The sequence below is a fragment of the Pogona vitticeps genome, chromosome 4, assembly GCF_051106095.1.
Source record: "Pogona vitticeps strain Pit_001003342236 chromosome 4, PviZW2.1, whole genome shotgun sequence".
Taxonomy (NCBI): Eukaryota; Metazoa; Chordata; class Lepidosauria; order Squamata; family Agamidae; genus Pogona; species Pogona vitticeps.
In genome coordinates this window covers 142,833,242-142,859,285 of record NC_135786.1, presented here as the reverse complement: position 1 = coordinate 142,859,285, position 26,044 = coordinate 142,833,242, and the positions used below count along the sequence as shown (strand labels likewise).

The 26,044-nt window shown below is 41.8% G+C and overlaps 1 protein-coding gene across 8 annotated transcripts in view; it reads left to right on the top strand.

The window, feature by feature from the left end:
• DNAH5 (dynein axonemal heavy chain 5) overlaps positions 1-26,044 on the top strand; it is a 201,611-nt gene that overhangs the window by 7,236 nt on the left and 168,331 nt on the right. For 4 of the 8 annotated variants that reach the window (XM_078391704.1, XM_078391703.1, XM_020781273.3 and 1 more), the window contains exons 1-11: positions 2,748-2,900; positions 8,912-9,046; positions 16,185-16,269; positions 17,307-17,464; positions 17,757-17,978; positions 19,064-19,201; positions 21,076-21,252; positions 21,824-21,937; positions 22,270-22,377; positions 24,713-24,835; positions 25,642-25,857. In XM_078391704.1, the coding sequence (XP_078247830.1) occupies positions 2,844-2,900; positions 8,912-9,046; positions 16,185-16,269; positions 17,307-17,464; positions 17,757-17,978; positions 19,064-19,201; positions 21,076-21,252; positions 21,824-21,937; positions 22,270-22,377; positions 24,713-24,835; positions 25,642-25,857 (1,533 nt within the window). In that variant the 5' untranslated portion in view covers positions 2,748-2,843. Of the gene's footprint in view, positions 1-2,747; positions 2,901-8,911; positions 9,047-16,184; positions 16,270-17,306; positions 17,465-17,756; positions 17,979-19,063; positions 19,202-21,075; positions 21,253-21,823; positions 21,938-22,269; positions 22,378-24,712; positions 24,836-25,641; positions 25,858-26,044 lie in introns of those variants that run through there. The other 4 variants (XM_078391705.1, XM_078391701.1, XM_072998500.2 and 1 more) reach the window with 2 other exon arrangements.

Genomic DNA, 26,044 nt, shown 5'->3' with positions numbered 1-26,044 from the left:
GTGGACATGTCCACGAAAGCTTACAGTAAAATATAATAGTCTTTAAGTTGCCACATGTTTTTGCCTTTTGTTTTGTTTGGTTTCTTTGGATTTTGCCAGAAATGATGGCTGTTTCTCTGCATGTGTCAGCACTGCCTCTCCTCCACCCTGCCTTGATTCTGTCTTGCTGTCTTTCATGGAAACCTTGAACGATTAATTTCAACAGAGAATTCACTGAGTGACCATCATCCTTCTGTCTACAGCACTGATAGTGAAAAACAAGTGACCATTATATTCTCTGAGGTGAAAGCTCATAGGTACCATGACACCAATACCTGAAGCTGAACCCTTAATTTTGCAGTTTTAAGGATAGACACTTGAAATCTCAACATGTAGTCAGGATGATTTTGGGACACCTCCAACATCCTCATCCCAATTCTGCAATGCCTAGTCTGGATGAATTGTTCAGAGGTCAAAAGCCTGGCAACACTTCAGAACTTCACTTCCTTAATGGTATTTCAGTGATCTGATAAGACATTAACTTAACCCTCTTATCGGATTTGGCAGGCGAGCCACATGGCTGTGTATTTCCTTGGTTTCATGTCGCAATTGAGACATATTAAATGATGATCTTAAAACACTTTCAAATAGGTTTCTCCTCCCCAACAACCCCACTTCAATGTTTACAAAATCCAACACTGTGGAGTTCTTGTTATGCTACTTGCCACTTGAGGGCACCACAACTCTACTTTGTACATTTTGCTGCACAAGAGAAATCCACTCCTTTTTAAGTGACCTGCTTCTGGCTATGGGTTTTTAAGGCAAAAGCAGATTTTAATTTTGATGAGCTGTTCATTCTGCGCAGTATTATCTCAGCGGTACACAGCATGAACCAATTTAATTGTATGCCTAATTTACAGGATATTGGTTCTTTCTTTTCCTTGTTTGCAAAACTACTGTCTAAACCACTGGTTCTTAACCTTGGGTTACTCAGGAGTTTTGGACTGCAACTCCCAGAAGCCTTCACCACCAACTGTGCTGGCTGGGGTTTCTGGGAGTTGCAGTTCAAAAACATCCGAGTAACAAAAATTAAGAACCACTGGTCTAAACAATGGAAATATACAGTTTATCCAAGCAACTTTAAGATCACTACCACCTCTCTCATCAATTGCTTAGGACAGTGGTTCCCAATCTTAATTAACCCAAGTGATCTCAGACTGCAACTCCCAGAAACCTCAGCCAGCACAGCGAGTGGTGAAGGTTTCTGGGATTTGCAGTCCAAGAACGCCTGGGTTACCCAAGGTTGAGAACCACTGGCTTAGGGAACAATTCAACTTTTATTAGAAAGAGTAGTTGGGATTTTGGCTGAGATTTAACACAGCATGTGTCTCTTGACAGAAAAGTTCTGTATTGAACAATATGATGCTGGAAGAGAGCTTTGTGGATACTCTGGACTTGCCAGAAAGACAAATAAGTGGGTCCTAGATTATATCAAGCCTGAACTATCTCTAGGGAAAAAAAATGATGACATTGAGGCTGTCCTACTTTGGGCACATCATGAGAAGGTAAGAAACAATAATGACGGTTGAAGGCAGCAGGAAAAGAGGAAGACCAAAAAATGTGATGGGTTGACTCTCTAAAGGGAGCCACAGGCTTGAGTTTACAAAAGCTGAGCAGAGCTGTTGAAGACAGGACATTCTGGAGATCACTTATTCATAGGTTGGTTATAGATTGGAGGTGACTTGATAGCACATAACAACACGATTAAACACCTACATGGTTATCTGGGTAAGGGAAACAATATATGAAGGAAGCAATCCACTTCTAGAGAACTAATTAAGTAGGTAAGTTAGTGAGTAAGTAAATATTTACACCAAAGGAGGGATACGAATGGGCTTGTCTGTCACTAATAACAAAGAGCACCTAGAAAATGGGTAAGGGCAAGGTCGATCTAGTTTAGTGTCTCTGTCTTCGAGCGGCAGTGAGACAAATGTCCCTGGAACTGAAGCAGAAGCAGAAACAGCTCTTCCCAGTTTGCTGTTTGTTATTTAGCCATTATTGATGTTTGATTTCAGGATGCCCCACAGCTATCAGGTTTAGAAATGAAATTATCTAATACAATACTTCCTCAGTTGAAATGATCACAATCCCTAATCTATTACATTAGCATTGCAGGTGAAGATTTGGATGCTGGTCATGGTGGAGACACCCACATGGATTTCTGGAGAGGACATCCACAGGGAGTTCCAAGCAGTTCATATACAAGTTACTTTTTGGGGCTGTTATTACTTGAATCTCCTGGTCAACAGGGCAACTAGCCATACTAGCCATACTAGCTGGGGGGATTTTGGGAGCTGTAGTCAAATAACACAACTTGATAAACCTGCAGCTCCAAATTAGTTATCAAATTATAGCTCGGCCAGTGTCAAGTTGAAGAGTTTTTTTTACAGCCAATAACTTTATTTGCCAGGCATAGGAAAGCAGTGCTCGCCTAAGGTCCAAAGAACAAACAAAACCAATTATGTAGTATGCCTAAACGGGGCACCAGAATACTGCTAAGTCAGATATGCAAATCTAACACAGTAGTTTCATAAGTCAACACTACCATAACAACACTGAAGCTATGTTGGTGGTTGTGTTTGCTTAGTTCCAACTCCTATAGCACCAAGTGGCTTCTGCTAGTGGGCCAGTCTCTTTCGAGAGCTGCCCTAGTTATGGTTTTTCTAAGAGATTTAAAATCTCAATGTCTCTGACTTTTGGAAGAGATTCTGGAGCACCAAAATTTTTTCAGTAAGGATTTAGAGCAGCAAAGTCAGGACTCAAAATAAGCAGTTTGTTGCAGATTCCAAAATTCAGCGAGCAGAATGTTCAAAACTGGAAGGCGGCAGCTTTGGAAACAAAGCATTAGCAGAGTTTTGAAGGTAAGATGTGGGGAACAGGAATTAAATTATTGGGGTACATGTGCTGAATACCAGGGAAGGTTCAAATGACCCACAAATCCCCTCTCTTGACTACCCCTCCATTTAGCCAAATCATGTCCTGTAATCTTCTAAAACATGCAACTAAGGGAACTAGCCAGTTCGAAATCTGAGTGTTCCTTTTGATAATCAGAATGCTAAATGACATACAGCTAAAATGATAACTAAAACAATTCATTTGTTTGAAACAACATATGTGAGAACCTGTTGCACAAACAAAGCAATATGGGATTGCTTAGAGTTGACTTTATTGACATTTGCATTTAATTTTATATGTAACAAAACTGTGTTATAGAAGCTAGAAAACAACAAGGCTACTGTATTATTTCTTCATCAGGAATATGGCTGCTTAGGGTGAAGTCTTAAAGCATCTTCTTATACATATACATTTGGAGATGATTGACAGGTCATTAGTGCTTAGTTTGGATTATGGCTTCATGCACAAACCTTTCATTCATTCTGCTCATTTATAAATTGTGCATGATAAAAGGTGTCATTCGATATACAACTGCTTCTTATATGTTTTATTTATTTGTTTGATTTCTACTCCACCTTTCTTACTGTGGAGATATTTAGATATGAAGGCTGATATTCAGATATGTAATATAGATGACGAATTGATCTGTGAATTTTGGAATCTGTATTATATCATATATTTTGATTTGTGGTCTGATTTTGGAGTGTTGTTTATTATGTGGTGGATAACTTTTTCTTCTCAGTTTCTTTATTGGTGGGGTGCAATTTCTGGTCTGCCATGTTTTTATTGCTGAAAGGTTAGGTGAATTTATTGAAATAAAGCTATGAATACTTACTAGAAGAAGCAGCTAAATGCAAAGAGGTTGCATACTCTATACCCAGGTGGTGGGAGAAAAAACAGCTGAGGTCAATTGCCTTTATGTTCTGCCTCTGGGCTTCCTAGAATCATAGAACTGGAGGGAGAGTTACAGCCCATTCAGTCCAACTCCCTGCTCCAGACAAGAAATGCAGAATTTGATCCTTATCCCAACTGATGGATGTCCAGGCATTGCTTGAAGAGCTCCAGAGAAAGAAAACCAGTTACCCCTCTGAGGTTCAAACTAGAAGTTAAAAGAAATGCATATGCTCTAAGATTAGCTTGTTCTTCCTTCCATAGTTTGACTTCCTCAGAGAAGTGCCTTGACTCTCAGACTTGCAAATTAAGTGCATATACCTCCTGATGACCAATCACAAAACAAAGCACACTGAAATGCAATGTATGGAGGCAAGAAAAGCTCATTTTAGGACAAAAGGATGTTTTTCATTGCTGAAGGGAGCACCCCTGCTAAAAACATGGGGCATGTACAGTAATATCTAGTTTGGCCTTAGGTAAATGGCTTTATTGTTGAATTGCTTTTAGCACAAAGGAGTTTTTCTGAATGTTCAACCAAAAGTTTTCTGCATGTTCAACCAAAGCTTACTCACCTGTAATTTAAGCCCATTTGATCTCGTCCTGCTCGCCAAGGCAACAGAGAACAAGTCTTTGGCCTCACTTCTAGGGCAGCCAGCAATGACCTAAGGTCTCCCACCGCTCAAAGTGGAAGGAGGAGCCCTGGCATGGCCTCGTCTTCTGCATCCTGCAGACATGCCCATAGTGTTCTCTACTGCATGTGTACCTGCTTCCTTTTCTGATGCACACATCACCCCTGTGCACCTGCTACCTCCTCTTCATGAGTCTCTTTCTGCCAATACTGACATAACATTTACCTGGCCTCATGGTGCTTAACCTTTCCACAGTGGGGAGCAGGCAGAGGGAGGGAGGGTAGCAGCAATAAAGACAAGCTGCACAACCAAAGGAGCGGATGAGCATGGGAAGGGGAGCCATGGCATCCGGGAATGAAGGTAACAGCACTGGGGGCCCTTGCTGTGAGGGTGGCAGAGTTCACTTCCTCCTGGGTCTTGCCACCTCAGGCAGCCACCCAACCAGGCCTAATGATTAAGCCGGCTCTGGTGACAGCCTTTGAGGCATTTGAAAAAAATATTATGACCTCCCTCTTTCTTTTCTAACCTGGGCTATGCATGACCAGTCTCTTCAACTTTTCTTCACGAAGTTTGTTTTCCTTACCACCCACCCAGCATCCTTATTGTCCTCCTCTGAACCAGTTCTGATTTGTTTACATTCTGCTTACACAGCAGCACCCAGAACTGGATATTCAGTCCCACAGAGAAGGTTTGATACATGTAGAATAACATGCAAATTCACAGAGGACTCCACCTGGAGACAGCCTGCTAACTCCCTCATTTCCTTCCTTTATTCTTCCTGTTTCCAGGCATAAACGAGCAACCCAACACATACCAACCCCCTTTTATTGGAACCACATACTTTGGCCACAGGTGAAAAGGATCACTTGAGACCTGACACTGGCATGCCCCTGCAGTAATGTTTTGTTTGCAGCAGCTTGGGTAACCTGTTGCTTAGCAGCCTTCACTGTGGCTTTTGTCAGGCTGTTGAAAGCAATTGGCGGCCAGGGAGAAAGGAGATCTTTCCATCTTTCGGGCTGCTTTGTCAGATCACTGGCTCTGTTTCCTAACTCCGTGAGGAGAAGTGTTTCAAAAGCCAAATGATATATAATTGAGGAATGAAACGTTAAACCCAATTTATACATAATTTTTGAGATATTTAAAAATTAAAACTGAGTTGCAAAAAAAAAAATTGCCCTGGCCCTTCAAACATTAAGAAAACACAGCATAATTTACTCCTGGAGAATATATAACCCTTCTGAATGTATTACACTCCAGCTGCCATTATCCCTTATGACTGATTATGTTGGCTAAGGCCGGTGGCAAATTTGTCTTAACAATTTGGAGAGAGCCATGTGCTTCTCCGTGCCTGCTGTATCCCCCTCCTTGCAGAGACCAACTATAAAACTCTTTTCTTGACCTCTTCTATGCAGGCTATTTTAATGTTTCTGTCAGTGGCCTGGGGAGGTAGATGAGCTGCTGAACACCATGGGCTCGTACATCATGTTCACACTCATGTCAGGACATGTTGCTGTGTGTTGGATAGCATATTTATCCAGGTGTGGGATGGGTGCATGGTGGGAACAATTCACAAAAATCACCTTTAGGGGTCTCCACCTGGGCAACACATGAAGGGGATAGATCATATTGCAGAGGTTTGAATTCCTGTTAAAATTCATTTTTTTTTGTTACCTAATAGAAGTAGATAAATTTATAGGGGAGAAGCTACAAGTTTCCCAGAATCCATTCCTTTCTCATTAACTGGCACTTTAAGTCTCAGTAACTCACTCTGAGACATTTGTAAAGAATAAAAACTTTTCATTACAGTTGTGAGTAGATCAACAGGAAACAAAATAACTGCCTTCAATTGACTAAAGAGAGGAAAAGAGAACACTCAGCAGAGAGGTGGGGTTCTCTTTGAATTCAGAGGCGGAAGGGGATGGTTCATGCTGGAGAGATTGTCACTTCATCCCAGAAAAAGTCTTTCCCAGTCACCTAAACCACAACCAGCAGAGACGTTGTAAAAACTCCAGCAGCTCATGCCCACAGTTTCTTTCATGGCATGGGTCTACTTGTAGGTAGATGCTGTTGGATGATGATGGATAAGTAGCTTTCTAGCAGAAAATGGACCCCAAAAGTTTCCCTTGGATTTAATTTAGATAAACATTTGGTGAAAGAAGCAGAGACTCTACAACATAGTGGTCCCAACATGGTGTGGGAGCTACTTTGATGTTAAGCACATGTTCTTCATGCAGACATTTCCAGGTTCCATTCCTGGAATCTTTAAGAATGTGGAAGCACCTGTTTGAACCCCTGGAGAGCTCCTGTTTCCCAGTGTAGACCAGTGGTGGACAAATTCTGAGGACCATTTCTCTACCCGCAGTTTGGAGGGCTGTGCCCCCATGCTGATATTTACTTGGCAGCTGAAAAAGTGGCCAGTGATGTCCGGAGAAGCCTTGGGGGGGCATGCATTTTGCAATGTAAAGATTATTTTGCTATAGGGGAGGCAGGCTGTTTCCAGTTCAAAATAACTTATTTCACACACAGGGATGCCACTTCCAGTCTTTTAGGGGTAAGAGAGGCTATTTCAAGGCTTAAATTACCTCAAGGAGGAGCTTCGAATAGTTTTTAAATAGCTGATTACAGTTGCAAGCTTCTGAGGAAGCAATTTGCTCCTATTGCTACATTTTTTTTTGGGGGGGGAGTATTATTGCCTGTGGGGGATATATGTAGCCCACTCTGTGCAGTTTGCCCACTCCTGGTGTAGACAGGACTGAGTTAGATGAAACAATGATCTGACTCAGTATAAGACATTTACTTCTGAACCTTTCCAACACATGCACAGTGGAGCTCTCTATTGAAGGTGGATCTGTTTAAAAAGGGACTTGCATAACAGTCAGAAAGAACCTTTATCACATCCCCTGAACCTGTATTCTACTGCCTTTACACACTCCATGAAGACTTTTGTAACATTCTAACTATAGCAGGAAAAACAATTATTTTCATAATGTGCTAGACATAATAGAGAATTTTTGCAGGGTATAGAAAGTTACTTATTGAGACTACAATATTTGGATGCTTAGCCAATAGGGCAATCCTTGGCTAGGGGCTGTAGCATTCAGCCCTGCCCTCACCTGTCCGTAACAGCTGGGCAGTGGAACATTAGCCAATGAGGGGACGGAAGGTGGTGCCGAAGGAGGAGGAGTTGGTATATATAAAGGGGTGTATGAGGTAAGAGGGGAGATTAGAGAGAGATTTTGTGAGAGTGAGTGATGAGTGTGTCTATGGGCCTGTGAGCCAAACGGTCAGTGAGGGAAGAGTCTGTGTGTCAGTGAGGGAGAGACCTTGATTAACATCAAGGTAGACATGGTCTAGAGGGGTGGGGTATAAATTTAATAAATAAATAAATAAATAAATAAATAAATAAATAAATAAATAAATAAATAAATAAATAAATAAATAAATAAATAAATAAATAAATTTTGTGATTTACTTACTTTATTTTGTTAAACCAATAAACAAGTTTAAGTTTTGAAGAAACACATGATTCAGTGATTTATTGGTATTGAAATAGCAATACCTGGTGGCAGCTACCTGAGAAGAAGAATGAGCACTCCTGGAGGCCTGAGTTGGTAGAGGTTCCAGCGTGCCTGCTACAGGGGCTCCTGGGAATTATCAACCTGCAAAGGAACTTTTCTGAATTCTGGTTTTTCAGCATTCATGAAACAAGGGTATCCATGTTTGGTCCAACAGAAAATGTTCACATTTAAAGTATGTTTTGAACAGTATTACCACATGCCCCTGGTGATTTGATTGAATAAAGTTATAAGGATAACACATTAAAATATTGTTGGTGAATTGAGTTGTTGAGTATTTCTGGGGATGACAGCAGTCACTTATTTGTACCTGATCCATTGGGATCTGGATCCTATGCCTCTTAGGTAGGAGCTGGACTTGATGATCCATAGAGTCCCTTCCAACTTCGCAGTTCTAAGATGATGAGGATATTTGAACCTAATCCTTTCGGAAATATAAATGCATAATTTGAAACACATGTAATATGCTCACTGTTGAGTTCAGGAAGCTTGAAAATGGCCAGAAGAACCTGCAATATTATTCACAGAATTTGCCATGTTATACCCAAAGTTTTATTTCTCTTCACAGTTTTATAGCCCCATCCCATGTATGTTTACTTTGAAGTAAGTCTCGCAGAATGAATTTGAGGGGACATATTTCTGAGTGTGCATAGAACAGCAGCCTTATCCTGTGAATATCCAGATGTCTCTGTGCTGACCATTTCCATAAAAATCTCCCTGAGGTTTAGCACCTGAGTTGGATTTAGCAATTTGGAAAGAGAATTTGTTGAGTTTTTCTGACCAGTTGGTTCATGTATCAGGCATTTCACAAAGTCCTAATTCAGTCACTGAACAGAAATGTTGTTCTCTACATGTTAATAATGGAGACTTTCACCTCCGCAGCAAAAGCTAAAAGAGGAGAAAGAGGCTAAGCGAGCCCACCTAGATGGCAGACATGATTATATACTGTCCATCCTGGCTTCCTGTGTGGACCTAGAGAAAACAGAAGTGGAAGATGCCATCCTTGAAGGAAATCAGGTATCTTGTTTACATATGTAGTTCCATTTGTCAGAATCCCACTGGTTTAATGGTTTAATGCTGCATCACTTGGTGGCTACATCAACTGGCATGTTTCTGCAAATGGACAATCCTGTTCACATACTGAGTAAGATGTGCTGATCTCACAGTCGGATCCGGTTAGATGATAACACTGTTGAGGGCAAATAACTCTAAAATAGAGGGGTTAGAGTAAATCTTCCTAAATCAGCATTGCCCCCATGGTCAGTGATGAACCAGCACCTGAAAGACTGCCAAATCATTAGTCTTCAGAGGAAACTATAATTTTTGTATTCATTTATTTGTTACATTTCTATTTCTGCCTCTCCTTCAGTGGGCTCAAGGCAATGTATATTGCGTTCCACTTGTCCACTTCATCCTCACAGTGTTTCCTGTGAAGTGGGTGAGGCAGGCGGTGAATTTTAACATTGGTCCCCTGAGACCTAGACCAGCTCCCTAATCACTGGGCCTCTCTGGCTCTCTTAACTAAAATTATAATAAACTAATTGAAAGGGAAATTCCAAAGCCATTTTATAACATCATGATACACATTGTTTATAAAGCAATCTTTAAATATGCATTTGATATACATTTGTATACATTTATTTCATTTTGTAATTACCTTTGAACTTGAAGAATATGAATCAGTTGATTGGAACATTGTTTTTAATAACGAAACTCCTATCAAGTGCACCATAGTAAGGGAGATATCATCTAGCAGGGGAAATAGGTGGCAATTAAAGAGGTCTTGCTCCAGTCCTGAGACTCACGTAGCTTGTGTGCAATCAGCCCCATTGTATGTGACCCATATGAGCCTCTGGATAGAAGCAGGAGCCAGCAAACCCCTTCTGAACGACATCATTTCTTTAATGCTGGTCTATTTAACAGGATTTTCAGCTGTTCATCATTATAACTAATGTGGCACATTGTTGGATTTGAGATAAATGAGATATTGATAAAACATTATGTATACTTAAAGTGGTCTTGAAATAATAATAAAGCACCTGCTTTAATGGGCTTTTAATGATGCGTTCCCCACTTTCAGCTGTATTTTTTCTGTATGAGTTAGGTACCCTGAAAGCATTGTATTATAACTACTGCCTTAGAAGTGAGTTCCACTATGTTCAAAGAGTCTTTCTTCCTAGTATGTGTGTTTACGTTTGAAGCTGTTTTCAGTTTGTGATAAATACTGTCTTCTACGCATAAGGCATGTTACTGGTTCTAATTTCAGGACTCATTTTATTGTCATAAGGTATTATAATGTCACAAAGTATTAGTTCTAATCTTTGAATGAATCTGCAGGCACATAGTTCTGGATGCACAGACCTGTGTTCATTTTCTGATTTCCATATCTGAATTGAGAGCATCTCTTCAAATAGACAATGGCTAAGAACCTGCAGCAGTAAGTTATACCATATAAGTTCACTGGAACTCAGAGCCTCTGCAGGGGTGGTGAACCAATTAAAATGGTCCACTTCAGGAAGCTGATGGATTCAAATGGTTTCCTGATGGCTCCTGGGGAGTTTTCTGTTGCTTCAGCTGGCAATTCTGTTGAAGTTGTGGCTGATCCCTGGAATGAGGGAATGACCGGGGTTGTTGACATGATTACTCCTAAGCATCCACACCCACAAAGTAGAGTCAGATTGTCCTTCTGGTTTACTAGGGAGCTGATGGTGATGAATGAGCAGAATAGAGACTAGAGAAATGACAGCGAAAAACACAGAGTGAATCCGATTGAATACAGGATAGGGCCACAGGAAAGCCTACTCCACGGCAGTGGTGTCAGTGAAAAAGCCATTCTTTTGTGCCACTTTTGCATCTGCACAGAATCATCTAGCAGAGCTCTTTGAGTGGTCAAGAGCCTATTACATGCTGGCCTGCGGAAGAGAATGTAGACCACGCTATATATAGCCTGCTGTGAAGAATTTGTGCAGCACTTTGCAGGCAAATTTGCTTGGATCTGCTCTGACATGAATACTGTAGTTGATACAGGTCCTACGAATGCAACTGTGTCCCTGCTTGTTCTGTGTCAATAGATAAGTTTCAGTTTTTACAGCTGATGAATTGGACAGGACCCTTGCAGAGGTCAAGGCTACTATGTGTCTGTTGAACCCTTGCCCTTCCTGGCTTATACAGTGGAGTCTCGACTTACAGTCAGCTTCACTTATGAGCTTTTCGAGATCCGTATTTCTCTGGCTGCAAAGTTTCACTTTGACTTGTTGGCTGGACAATTGACCTACGGACAGGAAGAGGGAGGCGGGAAAAGTGCCAAATTCAAATTTGGCACTTCCCCCCCCTTCCGATCTGTAGGCCGCGGATCTGCCTCTGGATGCCTTCCAGGGCTTCTCCACTGCCATGGGAGGCATCTTGGAGGTCTCCCCCACCAACGATAGTGCCTCCAAAGCACTATCGGTGGTGGGCCTCCGAGAAGCCTCCCATGGTGGTGGAGAAGCCCTGGAAGGCATCTGGAGGTCTGCTGCCGCTACTGGGAGCCAAGCCGCGACGGGCAATCCCGGCTATTCTTGGATTCCCAGGAGTCCAAGCATAGCCGGGATTGCCTGGCGCGGATTGGCTCCCAGCAGCAGCAGCAGACCTCCAGATGCCTTCCAGGGCTTCTCCACCACCATGGGAGGCTTCTCAGAGGTCCCCCCCCCACCGCTGATAGTGCTTCGGAGGCACTATTGGTGGTGGGCCTCTGAGAAGCCTCCGATGCAGGCTTTCCCAGGGTGGACCGGGCCTACCAGGGGAGGGCTTCCCCTGGTAGCCCAGTCTGCTGCCCAGGAAAGCCTGGGGAGTAGACCAGGCCTATGGGGGGAAACCCTCCCCAAGTAGGCCTGGTCCACCCTGGGAAAGCCTGCGTCAGCAGGGGCGGGGGAGCTCCAAGAGGCCTCCGGCAGTGGTGCCGAAGCCCTCAGAGTCCTCCGGCAGTGGTGATGACGTCGGCGGGGGACCCCTGGAAGGCTTTGGAAAGGTAAGTTCCCTTTTAAAAAAGTTTTTGGTGGGGCACGTTTTCTTGGGCTGGGTACGGATTAAATGGTTTTCAATGCATTTCTATGGGGAATGCATTTTCGACCTACGGACTTTTCGACCTATGGACCCCGTTCCAATATGGATTAATTCCATAGGTCAAGGGTCCACTGTAATAGCTGCCAGAGAGAGTGGGTAGAAATAGTAGTGAATGCCTCCTTGTGGCAGGATAGGATCCCAGCATGCTTAAAAGAGGCAGTAGTAAGACCATTGTTTAAAAAAAACTATCCTTGGATCCCACAGTACTGGTTAATTACTAGCCAGTCTCTAATGTCCCATTTTTGTGCAAGGTGCTAGAGTGGGTTGCGGCTTCTCAGCTCCGTGGGTTCCTGGATGAGACAAATTTCAATGTGGATTCAGGGCTGGTTATGGGATAGAAACCACATTGGTTGTCTTGTTGGATGACCTATGCTGGTAACTGGACAGAGGAAGTGTGTCCCTCTTAGTTCTGTTGGACCTCTCAGTGGCTCCCAGTACCATTGACCCTTATATCCTTCTGGGCCATCTCTCTAGGATGGGACCTAGAGGCATGGTTTTACAATGGTTCTGAGCTTTCCTGGAGGGGAGAACTCAGAAGGGAATGCAGGGAGACACCTGTTTGACCTGCAGTGTCCCTCTGGGTTTTGCTTTGTCCATCATGCTATTTAACATTTACATGAAACTACTGGGAGAGTTTATCCAGAGTTTTGGGGTGCAGCATCATCAGTATGCTGATGACACCTAACCCTTTCTTTCTTTCATTTCCATCTAAATCTGAGGAAGCTGCTTTAGTTGTAGATTAGTGTTTAGTGTCAGTAATGGACTAGATGAGGGTGAACAAATCGAAGCTTAATCCAGACAAGACAGAGGTGCTCCTGGTCGGTGAAAGGATAGATCAAGGAATAGGGATCCATAAGCAGCACACTACTTTTTTTAAAAATCGGTCAATTTTTGGCCACAATTCAAATTGCTGATTGTAACATACAAAGCTCTAAATGGCTTGTGTCCAAGTTATCTTAAAAACCACATCTCCCTGTAGGAGCCTGCCTGGGTGTTAAGATCATCAGGGGAGGCCTTTCTCTTAGTCCCACCATCTTCACAGGTGCGCTTGGTGGGGACCCGTGAGAGGGCCTTCTCTGTTGTTGCTCCCAGATGCTGCTCCCTTCTATGGGAGGCTAGACTGGCCCCATCTTTGCTGTCCTTCAAAGATAAAGACCTTTCTTTTCAGACAACCTTTCTTTAAATGAGTGGTTGACTAAGGAATTCTTTTAAGGGACTATTGTATTTCTGTTGTTTTCAATGTAATTATAATATTGCTTTTACTTATATGTTTTTAATATGATATTTCTTTAATTATTTTTTTAACATTGTAGCAACTTATTATCTTAGCTTTTAGTATTGCTTCTTTTCATACTGTAAGTCACCTTGGATCTTTTAGGTGGCATACTCTCTCTCTCTCTCTCTCTCTCTCTCTCTGTGTGTGTGTGTGTGTGTGTGTGTGTGTGTGTGTGTGTGTGTGTCTGTCTGTCTGTCTGTCTGTCTGTCTGTCTGTCTGTCTGTCTAGGCCAATAATGTCATGAGTAGCAGCAATTTTTCAAAAATAAAAACATTTTTGAGTCTCCACCTTCAAAAGGTCCCAAGACTCCTATGGAATCCCCCTTTTTCATTGGGAAGCCATTAGGGCAGTGAGACAGGGAAATGTTACTAAACATTGCTGCAAGTGAAATGGTTTTACTGGTGGCAGCAAATTTAGGTAATTAAAGATCTCTCCCCTGTTCTCCACCCCTCAATAGCTCCCTGACAATGAAAGAGATTCCACAGAAACTTTGGAACCTTTGTGGGGTGGTTTGGGGGTTGGATATGCTTTATTTCTGAAAAAATGCTGTGGCTGATGATGTTATCAGCCTTATGCAGTATAACTTATGGAACAGGATTTCTCCCATTGTATTTTTTTCTACTCATAGAGAGTAGACTGGAGCATGCATAAATCAGATGATTTCATCAACATAAATAGAAGTTTATTTGTGTAGCCAGAGCCATTAGAAAAAGAAAGAACAGACAAATCATATATGATTAAAAATAGACAAATAGTGTGTAATGTTAAAAATAAATACAATAGTAAAGGAGTTGTAGCCTAAGCCAGAAGTCTATGAAATAAGGATGAATGGATGGATGGATAACTTTATTCCGGTCAAATACCAGCAAGACCAGAACAATATAAAACAAATACATACAATTGCAATTTCATAAAACTAAGCAGAATTATACATTCTTCCACGAAAAACATGATAAATCAACCCCTTCTTTAAAATTTATATCATAATCAACAAGCTGACTCTATATATTTAAAAGAACTGGAACCTCAGCCAGTGTTATGTTATAAAAACATTATATTGTCTGTCTTAGATTGCAATCCAAACATTTGGTTGCAAACAACTCATTGCAGCGCAGAATTTGGCCACTTGTCTTGTAATATAAGGGATAATGTCAGAGAGTAGCAACTGTACATAATACTCCTCTGATCTCCCAGGAGATTTACATAGGAAGTAAAAGCTCCATACATAAATCCTGATAGCAAATACAATATAAGAGAACATGCCCAACTGTTTTGACTTTGTCACTATTACAAGGGCAGATACAATCTGATGGAGGCAAACCTCGAAATCTTCCCTCCAGAAGCTTAGTAGGTAATACATTAAGTCTGGCTAGTGTAAAAGCCCTTGTGGCTTTTGTACTGGCTAAATATGAAGAGGTGATAAAAGCAGATTTCTTAAGAAACTTAGATCTCCCCAACTGGTCAATATGGTCCTGTAATTCTGTATCCCAGACCCTTAACTTCACCGCCTTGATGGCGTCCGTAAGACCCATTGCTATAAGTGTACTGGGAGAAAAGCCAATTTTTGATATTTCTTCAGTTATAGACTTCCACTCCAACTGAAAAGTATCTAGTAGCATCAGTGGGGTCAAGCCTTCCAATAGAAAATAAGTTTAAGCCAGTACTTTACCATAAGGACTTTGGCCCGTGCTTTATTGGGTACTCACTCAAACTCTAAGCAAAGAGCCACATTGGAAGTACAAGGTGGAACTCCCAGGATGGCTCTTGCAAATTTATTCTGAATAATCTCCAGAGGTTATAAGTTAGTGTAGGTGAATAAGTGAGAACCATAAAGCATTTGTGAGATAATCCTGGCCTTAAAAACTTGTATTGCCGACGGAACATGTTTACCCCCATCAGTATGGAAAAATCTGGTTAGTGCCACGGTATTTAAGATTAAGTGTCTTGGAGATGCAGATGGTCATAATCATCACCAACCTTGCTTTAAAGGCCAAACAGGCCTTTTCAGAGATACAGGGAGGACTATCCTCCAGTAAAAAATTAATCAAGAATCTAGCAAGATATGCAAGTAATAAACCTAGCTCTTTAAATAAGTGTTCTCTGTCATAGATTGGACAACCAAGTAGATAATGAGGTACTAGTTCAGGTACACTGATTCTGCAAGGACAGACTGTTCCATCATGAGTAGTTTTGTGATAATGACCTTCAACTATAGCAGAATTCACAGACTGGCATTGTAGAGCTACGAAAAGCATTTCTGCGTTTAAAATCTGAAATACTAGTTATACATAATGGATGAGAGGTCTGAATAAGTAACTTGGCAAATGATAGAGAACATTTTGATTGACAAACAGAAACATTATGCGCTTAAAAGTTGTGTTTTGAAATACAGTGTGAGATTTGAAGCTACAAAGTGCCTTCTCAAAATTTAAAGAGTGCAAACAATTCAGAGAAAGTCCGTACCTATCAATAATCTGAAGCTCTCCTGATTCTAAGATAGAGCTGCCATATTTTTGAAAGTCATGTGTTGGGTAATATGAAGTGGACATTAAACTGCAGTTTACCCAACATCACTATCAATATGTTCAGAATATGTGCAAATTACTAAAGCAGCTGATTTTTTTTTTAGCACGGTCTGGACACTGATATTTCGGAATGTACCAATTGAGTTATGTTTAGCATTTGATCATGGATACACCTAGCATGTTATGTATATACATCTAACTACTAGTCCATACACATCTAACTTGGCATTGGTTTGAATGTTTAATATAACAGATTGAGCGCATTGATAAATTCTTCGCAGCTGGAGGTTTTCGTCATGTCATGTTCTACTATCAAGATGTGGAGGCATCTGAAACAGGTGGGCAGAATGTGTTTCAGATAGACACAGGTTCATGATATGACCTTGCTCACAGTTATGGGGAAGACTGTCCCCCAGTGGGTTTCAGATATGCATGTTATTTACTTGTGATGACTTCTATGCACGCGAACCACATGGTACATCAAGGATCTAACAAACATGGGGGCAAATCTTCATACCATCTAATTTCTAACATGCTGCTTTTCAGGGGAAATGATTCACAAAGTTAGCTGACAACTGTCAAATAATAATAATAATACATTTTCACATGCCCTCAGATATTTTGATTGCATAAAGCTGCAGAAATACCATATTATATTATTTGGGAATGGAGTTTTTAAGAGTTTCTGGACAAGACAGGAGCTGCATACTTGAGTAAGTTATTGCTATTGTTTAAATTTGTTACATATAAAAAAGAAATCCACAGTGACAGAAGCATTATTGAAATACACGAAATTTAAACAGAACTAAAGCTATTAATTTCATACGAAGATACAAAAGGCAGCTACTCTGAAATAACTAAAATATCAACAATAACCAGAGACAACACAATTCAACTGATGCATTAAGCAACCCATCAAACAATTAACAGAAAAAGAAAATGTTCCGCTGTTTTTAAGGATGACATCTGGCCTTGAAGGAGAGGGCATTGAATATTTGTGGTGGTGGAGACACAACTGAAAAGACCCTTCACTTTGCAAAATCTTATGAACCTCCTCTAGGAAAGATCTTGAAGGAGGTACTCAGATGCCCATGTTAGGTTATGAGAAGATTCGTAGCATGAGCCCTCACCATATATTGCAATCATCAGCTGTATAAAACTTCACTCGACTTTAAATGTTGAGTAAACAATGGTGGGTAATTAAGGTGATGTGTACCTCCATATGTCAACCAGTCTTCCCATTAAGGAACTCTGTATAGCCTCTTTGTTTTCTAAAATGATAGCCATAGGTGCCTGTATTCTCATTTAATGGCTGTACAGTACGAGAGAACTCTCTCTCTCTCTCTCTCTCTCTCTCTCACCTGAAATACTACAGGGCTTGGAAGTTCAGCAGGAACTAACCCCCTCTCTGCTAAGAGCAAAAAGCCTAAATTATTTGTGACAGACGGAAAGGATGTTGCTTTAACTGGGATCTGTGTGTTCTTCATTAGAACAAATCCATCCAAAGCAATAACTACAGAGAATATTAATCGTGTAAGTATCCTGCAACTTCTTTTAATTCTGAAATCCTGTGTTCACTATTCTCTTTCCCATCATGCTGATGAGCACTCAGAGAAGACTAATTGCATCTAGGGTAACTTTCCTGTCAGTTTGAGTTCTGCTACTTTGATTTATGTTTTTGCATTTCTGGAGCAAACTAACTTGCGATTGTATGCTTATTTCCATAACTTGAGGCTCCAGTCTTATCCAGACTTTGTTTCACAGAATATACTCAAGACATGATCAGACTAACAACTAACAATGCTGTTTGGTATTTCATTACCAGGAAGTCGTTTTCAATATGATGGATGCGTCTCAAGGTGGCTTATTGAACAGCATACAGCACTTACTGTCAGATATCTTCATTCCAGCTCTGAAGACCATGAATTACGCCTGGGGAGAGTTGAGTGGCCCCCAGAAAGGGACAAATGTTAAGCAAGACTTCATTGCTTCTCTGGAAGGATTTGTTAATGTCCTTTCAGGAGCTCAGCAGAGTCTGATGGAGAAGGTAGGCCTGCCTGGCTCTGTCGCAGAATACGGTGAACTGCACAGAGCACAGACCCAGTTAAATGGGATGCTTAAAAGAAAACAGAGGTTAGTGGGACCGTACTACCGACATGTTAGGAAAAGTGTAGAAGAAAGATTTTCATTAGGTGTGTCTTGCATAACCAGTTACACTTTCTGAAAGTTTCTATTCTACACAACAGTTAAGGGAACAAGAGCCCTGATCCTTTCCTTCTGCTTCAGGTCACCTCAAATATACTTACATGCTTCAGCCAGGGCAGTCACCGAGCAAAGTGATGATGGATATTTTAAGCTAGGATGCATCTTGATCGTAGACACTGGAAATGGTTGTTTAGTCATTCAGTTGTGTCCGACTCTTCGTGACCCCACGGACCAGAGCACGCCAGGCCCTCCTGTCTTCCACGGCCTCCCGAAGTTGTGTCAAATTCATATTGGTTGCTTTGATGACACTGTCTAGCCATCTCGTCCTCTGTCGTCCCCTTCTCCTCTTGCCGTCACACTTTCCTAACATCAAGGTCTTTTCCAAGGATTCTTCTCTTCTCATGAGATGGCCAGAGTATTGGAGCCTCAGCTTCAGGATCTGGAAATGGCAGGCAGATCCAAATCCAATAGTAGGCTGAGTGGTAGCCAACAGTAGGTGGAGCCAAGACTAAGTAATTCCTCTATTGTCCCTCTCTTCCTCCTTAATTACAGTGAGAACCTTTACGCAACCAGAAGGCACATGTAATAGTTCACTTTCAAGCCAGCCCCAGCATTTCCATTTGAGTATCCTTGCAGGAACTATACTATTTGGCCATGGTATCAGGTTACATAGTGCAGTGGGAAGCTGGCATCTGCACATCTCTGACCAGCCAAAATGATGAAATTGGATTAGGGGAGCAGGAAGCACAGGTACAAACAGACACGTCAGTGATGGGCAGCTTGCCTCTCCCTCATGTCAGGCAATGTTGGCAACAGTCAGAATTTATGGGAGTTGTAGTACAGGTAGCCTATACATAGCTATAATTTCTGAGACAACTAAGGTGTTGAAAATATAAGTGGAAAAATGGATTTTAACATATTATTTAGGTGACTCTGAAGGAGTGTGAAACCTATGATTTGAAAACCCTTAAAGGCCCTGCAGACTATATGGTTGCAGCAAATAGTACAGAGACCCTGGAGCGAATAGAAGCCTGCATGAAAGCATGGATTAAACAAATTGAACAGGTAAGCATTGCACTGAACATAGAGATAAAGAACGTGCAAAGAATTATAGCCATTCTTCCACAGAAATTTCTCATTAGTGCTACAAAACAATGGTGGTTGTGATAATAAATCCTAAAAAAAAATCAGTAAAGATGTGCCACTTTTTACCTCATGATGTCAAGGTCCTAACTAGTTATTATGCAGAAAGTGTATGCTTCATCCTTCAGGTAGTGTATTCTTCTAAAAGCCACTGTTCTATGTGTATTTGTTTATGTAGGTATGTTATAAAGAGAATGAGAGAGAGATTCAAATGTCAATGCTGCAGTGCAAACCCATTAGTATAGTGGTGGATAGTATAGAGGCTGGGGCATAGAAAATAACCACACTGGTCACAACATACAGTATTTGCAACAAAACCCACTACAGCTTTATTGATTAGTCCTGGAGTTAGCATGGAGGATGGATCCCTCATCAGCTGACCTGCCTGCCAGCTGATGGTAACCATGGTGACAGCAATTGGGATTAACCATGTGGACACATGCCCATTGTGTGGCCCTCTTTGATACCTGAGAATGGAAAGTGTGCAAAAACCCTTTCGCTGGGCATGCACGTGGTCTCTCTGCCCCCATCCTCATAAACTATAACTGAAGTGAAGGAGGATGTCCAGGCAGATGGGCTGCCCAGAGCCAAGTGCAGCTGCTTACATACTTCCCAGATGGGCCAGTCCCCTTGGAGAATTAACTCCATTCCCAGCCAACCCGATTGGCCAGGCACTGTGTGAGACTAGAGGCGAGGGGATTGAAGCCCTCGCCAGAGTGTCGTCCTCCTCCAAGAAAGAGCAAGAGGTGCAGACAGAATCTCCAGCCTCCCGCATTGTGACAGTGCAGCAGGGAGTACCCAGGACCTAGAACAGGGGATAGCAAAGGTATCAGTGTCTACCCAGACCGGGACTGAAAAGGCGGGAACGGAAGAAAGGGGCAGACCGTTGGTAGAGGCGGGAAATGTGGATATAAAAGGGAAGAGAGATGACATACCAGGGGGTTGGGAGTTGATTTGGACAGGGAAATGTGAAAAGATTTGAATGCCTCAGGAAGAGGCAGATTACCACAGACGGAGGGGTTTACCTCCTAGACCCTCTTACTGGGGGGAATCAGAAGCCAGAGAGTGTCAGAGGAGATTAAGGGAAGCGAAAGAAGCAGTAGAGCGGGAGGTACGAGAAAGGAGAGCATGGCGTCTGGAGGAGGCTCACCGGATGAAGTATTTACCGGACCCTGGGACCCACTACTCGAGAGAGCCAACCCCTTTGACTCAGAGGGAAGAGATGAGGAGACCCTTCCCTTGATTGACAATGGTTTGGATTCACCAGACTATGAGGACACCAACCCTTTTGTTAAAGGTCCGTGGTATGAATCCAGTTATAACCCGTTTCTACAAGACTTATTGACACCCTCGTTTGACCCGTTGGCGATGAGAGATAAAGTTGTTAACAAGTTTAAAGTTGCCGAACACAAGTTGAATGTACCAATAAAGCCCAGTTTTGAGTTCTTAAAGAATGAGTGTCCCATGTTTGAGTCTGACCAGCCAGAAGCCCAGTTTGAACCCTCACACACTAAAGCACAGGAAAAAGGCCCACACAAACCACAGGGGCCTACGGGAAGGAGAAGCAGTAGCCACTGCCACTGATAAACATGGCCCTGTATTAATTGTGGGACCACTGCTTTTCAGTCTATGTGGAGATTAGAAAGGAGGTCCTTCACGTGTTGTTGGACATTAACTCTCATAATACTAGCCAGCGTAGTCAGCGATAAGGAGTGTGGGAAGCCATATTTCTCTCCTTGGTCTGTTGAAGCATTTTAACTCTCTTGCTAGATAATCAGCTTCTCTGTGGACTGCAGGTGATTGCTGAGAATAACCAGCTGCGAAAAGAAGCAGATGATCTCGGACCACGAGCAGAGCTGGATCACTGGAAGAAGCGACTGTCCAAGTTTAATTACTTACTGGACCAGCTGAAGACATCAGATGTGAAGGCTGTGCTTGGAGTGCTTACTGTTGCTAAATCAAAACTTTTGAAGGTGGGTCTATTTGCATTAGACTCAAAGCAAACATTATGTACCAAAAGCAATAAAAGATAAGGGATGCAATTCCTTCTTCTTGCCCACAAAGATGATACAAAAAAGGATTTATGTCCTTAATCCTTATAACCAGGAATGTTTCATATTCTGGAGCAATATTTTTGCCCAAACTGGACACTAGAGGGAACCAGAGACCATGCTATGTATAGTGTTTGCTAGAGAAACATATTTCCATGATGTCATTACAAGAACCGACCACTAGAGGGAGACCATGCTACGTATAGTGTTCACTATTAAAAAGAGTGTTTGCATTTTTCAGCATTTGTGGGGGTGGGGGATTGGAGTGATACTCCATGGATACAAGGGTCCTACTGTATATAGCATAGTCTATGGTTCCATCTAGTGGCCAGTCCTGGCAATACACCTCAGGAACATTTAATTAATTGGATAAGTGAAACCGCTGGTACTGATCCCACAGATACAGTGGTCCTACTGTATCTCTTGCAAAGAAAGGTTCACTTCCACACATATTTTTAAATAAATTGTATCACTTTCATTTCCATTTTTCAAGAGCTGGCGAGAGTTGGATGCTCGGATCACAGATGCAACAAATGAAGCTAAAGATAATGTCAAATATTTGTACACCCTTGAGAAATGCTGTGATCCCTTATACAATAGTGATCCAGTAAGTATGAATAGTTTTCTCATTGTATAAATATGCTTCGGTATAGCAAATGCCAGATGACAAGCCAATTACCGGGACTGCGGTTTAAAATAGATGTAAGGATAACATTAAATGAACAGGTTTTTTTCAGTTGTGACTTTAGAATTGTGCCACTTAGCTCATTGTGTATAGTGTAAAGCTGCCTTTCCCAAGTAGGTTCTATCAAGAATATGTGTTAGATTACAGTACACATCATCCACAACCTGCATAATTGTGGGTTACCAGACTAGGGAAGGCTAGTATAGCTTTAAACTAGTGGAGAATTTCTAATGATAATATTGTTGGCATTTCAGGTGGCCATGGTAGATGCTATTCCGGGCCTTATACATGCGATCAAAATGATCCACAGCATCTCACGCTACTACAATACTTCAGAGAAGATAACGTCCTTGTTTGTGAAGGTTCGTACCCAGGCAGCTCTTCTGAATTTATCCTATTTGACTGACATTGACGTTAACTTGCTTGGAAGCAATTAATAATGTATTCTACAGCATATGATTGGATAAATATGTCTTGCTAAGATTGTAAGTATCAGTTCTGAAAACTGAAAATACAGTGGAACCTCTACTTACGAATGTCCCTACCTACGAACATTTCAACTTACGAACAGTTCCGTCCGCAAAATTTTGCCTCTACTTGAGAACAGAGCTTCAACAAAAAAAAGGCGGGGAAAAGGGCGGGAAATTTAAATTTGCTAACCATTGGTGGCGAAGAGGCTGCTTCTTTCTAGCTCTTTTGCTCCAATGGTTAGGAAAAGGGAGGCTCAGCCTCCCGGGCTTCCACTGCTGCTGCTACCACCTCCGGGAGGCAAGCCGCTGGATCATCCCGGCTGGGCTCAGCCTCCTGGACTTCCAGCGCTGCAGGCTTTCCCGGGGCTCGCTGCAAGCGCCGCTGTTCTCCGCCGCAGCACGGGTTGTCTGCCACCATGGGAGGCTTTCTCAGGGCTCGCCACAAGTGGCGCCTTTCTCTGCCGCCATCTGCTGCCGGGCCAGGGTTTCTGCGCCGCTGAGGCAGGGTGTCCTGGGGTAGACCAGGCCTACCAGGGGAAGCCCTGGTCTAGCAGGGCTTTCCCAGTAGGCCTAGTCTACCCCAGGAAAGCCTCCGACGGCGGCAGAGAAGTCCTGGCCCAGCAACTGGAGCCTGGGAGGCCTCCTGGCAGCAGCGGTTGCGGCAATGGAGGTAAGGTGCTTTTTGCTTTTTAAAAACTTTTATTTATCTTTTGCAGGGTGGGATTGGGCTGGTGGGGTTATATTTCTGTTTATTTTTGGATTTGGGTTTTTGCAGCCCCAGGGACTTGCAGTGTTTTATTTTTATTTTTGGGGGGTAATTTTTTTCTTTGGCCGGAACAGATTAATCGGTTTTCAATGCATTCCTATGGGAAATGGTGCTTCTACTTATGAACATTTCAACTTACGAACATCGTCTGGGACGGATTAAGTTCGTAAGTAGAGGTTCCACTGTAAATGACACAGAGCACAAAGCTAAGACATATCAGGCTAAAACAAAAGAAAATAAAAATAAAGAAGGCAGAAACGTTGTGGCACCTTAAAGACTAACTGCTGTATTTTAATGTGAGCTTTTGTGGACAAGACCACTTCCTCAAAAGTCTATTTGTTCATGAAAGTTCATATGAAATGTAACAATTAGTCTTTAAGGTGCCACTAAATTTTTGTCTTCTTTATTTTTTTTCTTTTTTGTGTTTTTAAATTTTCTTTTGCTTTTGCCTGATAATGCTAGCACAGACTAACATGGCTATCTCTTTTAAAATTAAAGCTAAGACGGTATGTCTGTGGTCCTTGAGTCCATAGGATTATCAGCTCCCACTTTCTGAGATGAACTCCAGCAGTAGAAGGACAGATACAGTTATGAGAAGGGATTCCAGGTCCCGGCCCCACCCAGCCATTGTGGGCTGGGTTCTCTCCATGAAGGTGGTAAAGAGAACATGTTCCCAAATTCTTATCACCCTTACTCATGTTCTCATAGACCACTACAGGGATGGCCTAGATCACTGGTTCTTAACCTTTGTTACTCAGATGTTTTTGGACTGCAACTCCCAGAAGCCTTCACCATCAGCTCTGCTGGCTGGGGTTTCTGGGAGTTGCAGTTCAAAAACACCTGAGTAACAAAGGTTAAGAACCACTGGCCTAGATGAATATTTGTTGGAAGGACATTCCTCCTGCTCCCCCCCCCCCTTTACAAAAACCCAGCTTCATTGTCACTTCTCATCTGCAGACAAGAGCCTGACAGGGCTCCAGGCAGAGTGGAGGATCTGTTATGGGGGGCAGGGTGATGGTTTCCACTGTTATAGATACTTCCTTTTGGGACTGCTCTTTGAACTGTAAAAACTATGTCAAAGGGTGTGTTTTTTTCTTTCCAAATTACAGGTTTCCCCATTATGTTGTCCTTTTGAAATGTCACATTTTTTATTTATTTATTTTATTTATATCCCGCCTATCTGGTTTTCCTAGCAGTTGGGGGATAGAGGAGAAGAGGAGAGTAAGTTAGCCACAAAGAGGGAGTTAATTGATAATAAGCAGTGGAAGGATGAATCTTCTCAATGGCTTTTTCTTCTCCATGGACTTGGCTTTGAATCCATCTGGCTTTCTTTGGCTACTGGGGAGAGGGAGCTTTCAAAGTATCGAAGAGGCATGTATAGACTGCTTTTCTTCTGATTAGTATAATGGGTAGCCAAGCTTTAAGAAAACTGGAGATCATAAACCTCTTGTTTACTTGCAGGTTACAAATCAAATGATAACTGCTTGTAAGTCTTACATTACCAATAACAACACCGCCACCATCTGGGATCAGCCTCAAGATATAGTTCTGGAAAAAATTCAAGCAGCAATAAGACTTAAACAGGTGAGCTTTCTATCTTGGTATAACATATAAGCAGAAATAAATATGAATTCTACAACTCAGTGTTTAAGAAACAGGCTGAGTCCACTATTAGGAGACCGTGGCATTGGGTAACAAACACTGGGGGATAGCTGTGTTCCTGAGTAACTCAGCCACTTTTCGCTATTCAAAAGCTATCTATGTCACATGGCTTGACTGAACTATTATAGGCAAAAACAAAATAGATCAAATTAAAGAACAAATTAAAAAAGACAAAAATGCAGTGGCATCTTGAAGATCATTATATTTTAATGTGAGTTTTCATGGACAAGTTCACTTCTTCAGACGTAATAAGAGAGAGATGTAATATGGCAAATATTTATACATGGCATCGAAATACAGAAATCATGGTTGATTGATAAGAAAGTTAATAGGTATTTAACAGTGGGGTGATTGCCTCTTTGGTATACAGGTATAAGTCTACTGTCTTAGGTAGGATGGAGAATGGAGTCCTCTTGTTCGGTTCAAAATAATATTCAATTGGTACTATTGCTGGTCTCTGGATGTGGAATGGGGAACACCATTTATGCTTTGACTTAGGCAGCACAATGTTTTGGACTATCCTGTTTCAGAAGGTATGGGGATGTAAGAGCGGGAAGACACTGTACTGCGAAGAAAAATAGTGAAAAATTTCATTATGGTAGGGTTTCATCAAGGAATATAGCTTTCTAAGAGTCAGTTGAGAAATGAATGAATGAGTAAATGAAAGAAAGAAAGAATGGAAATATGTGTTCATTTATAAAGATATAAATCTGGCTTATGTTTTTAAGGAATATCAAAACTGTTTTCACAAGACCAAACAAAAACTGGAACAGAGTCCAGCTGAACGGCAGTTTGATTTTAGTGAGATGTACATTTTTGGAAAATTTGAAACTTTTTATCGCCGCCTGCTGAAGATTATGAAAATCTTTGACACCATCACAGCCTATTCAGTTTTACAAGACTCAAAAATAGAAGGACTAGAAGTGATGGCAACAAGATATCAGGTATGTAAAAAGTCTACTTCATTTAATTTGATCATCAGTAGTAGAGCTGTTATACTTAATAGTACACCTACCAAAATCCTTACCTAATGGTGCCTATTAAGAGATAGGGGCTGAAATCCTCTGGGCAGAGCAGCACGGTGATAAATGGAGATAATGTTATCTGCCATGGATATTCTTTCAACCTCAG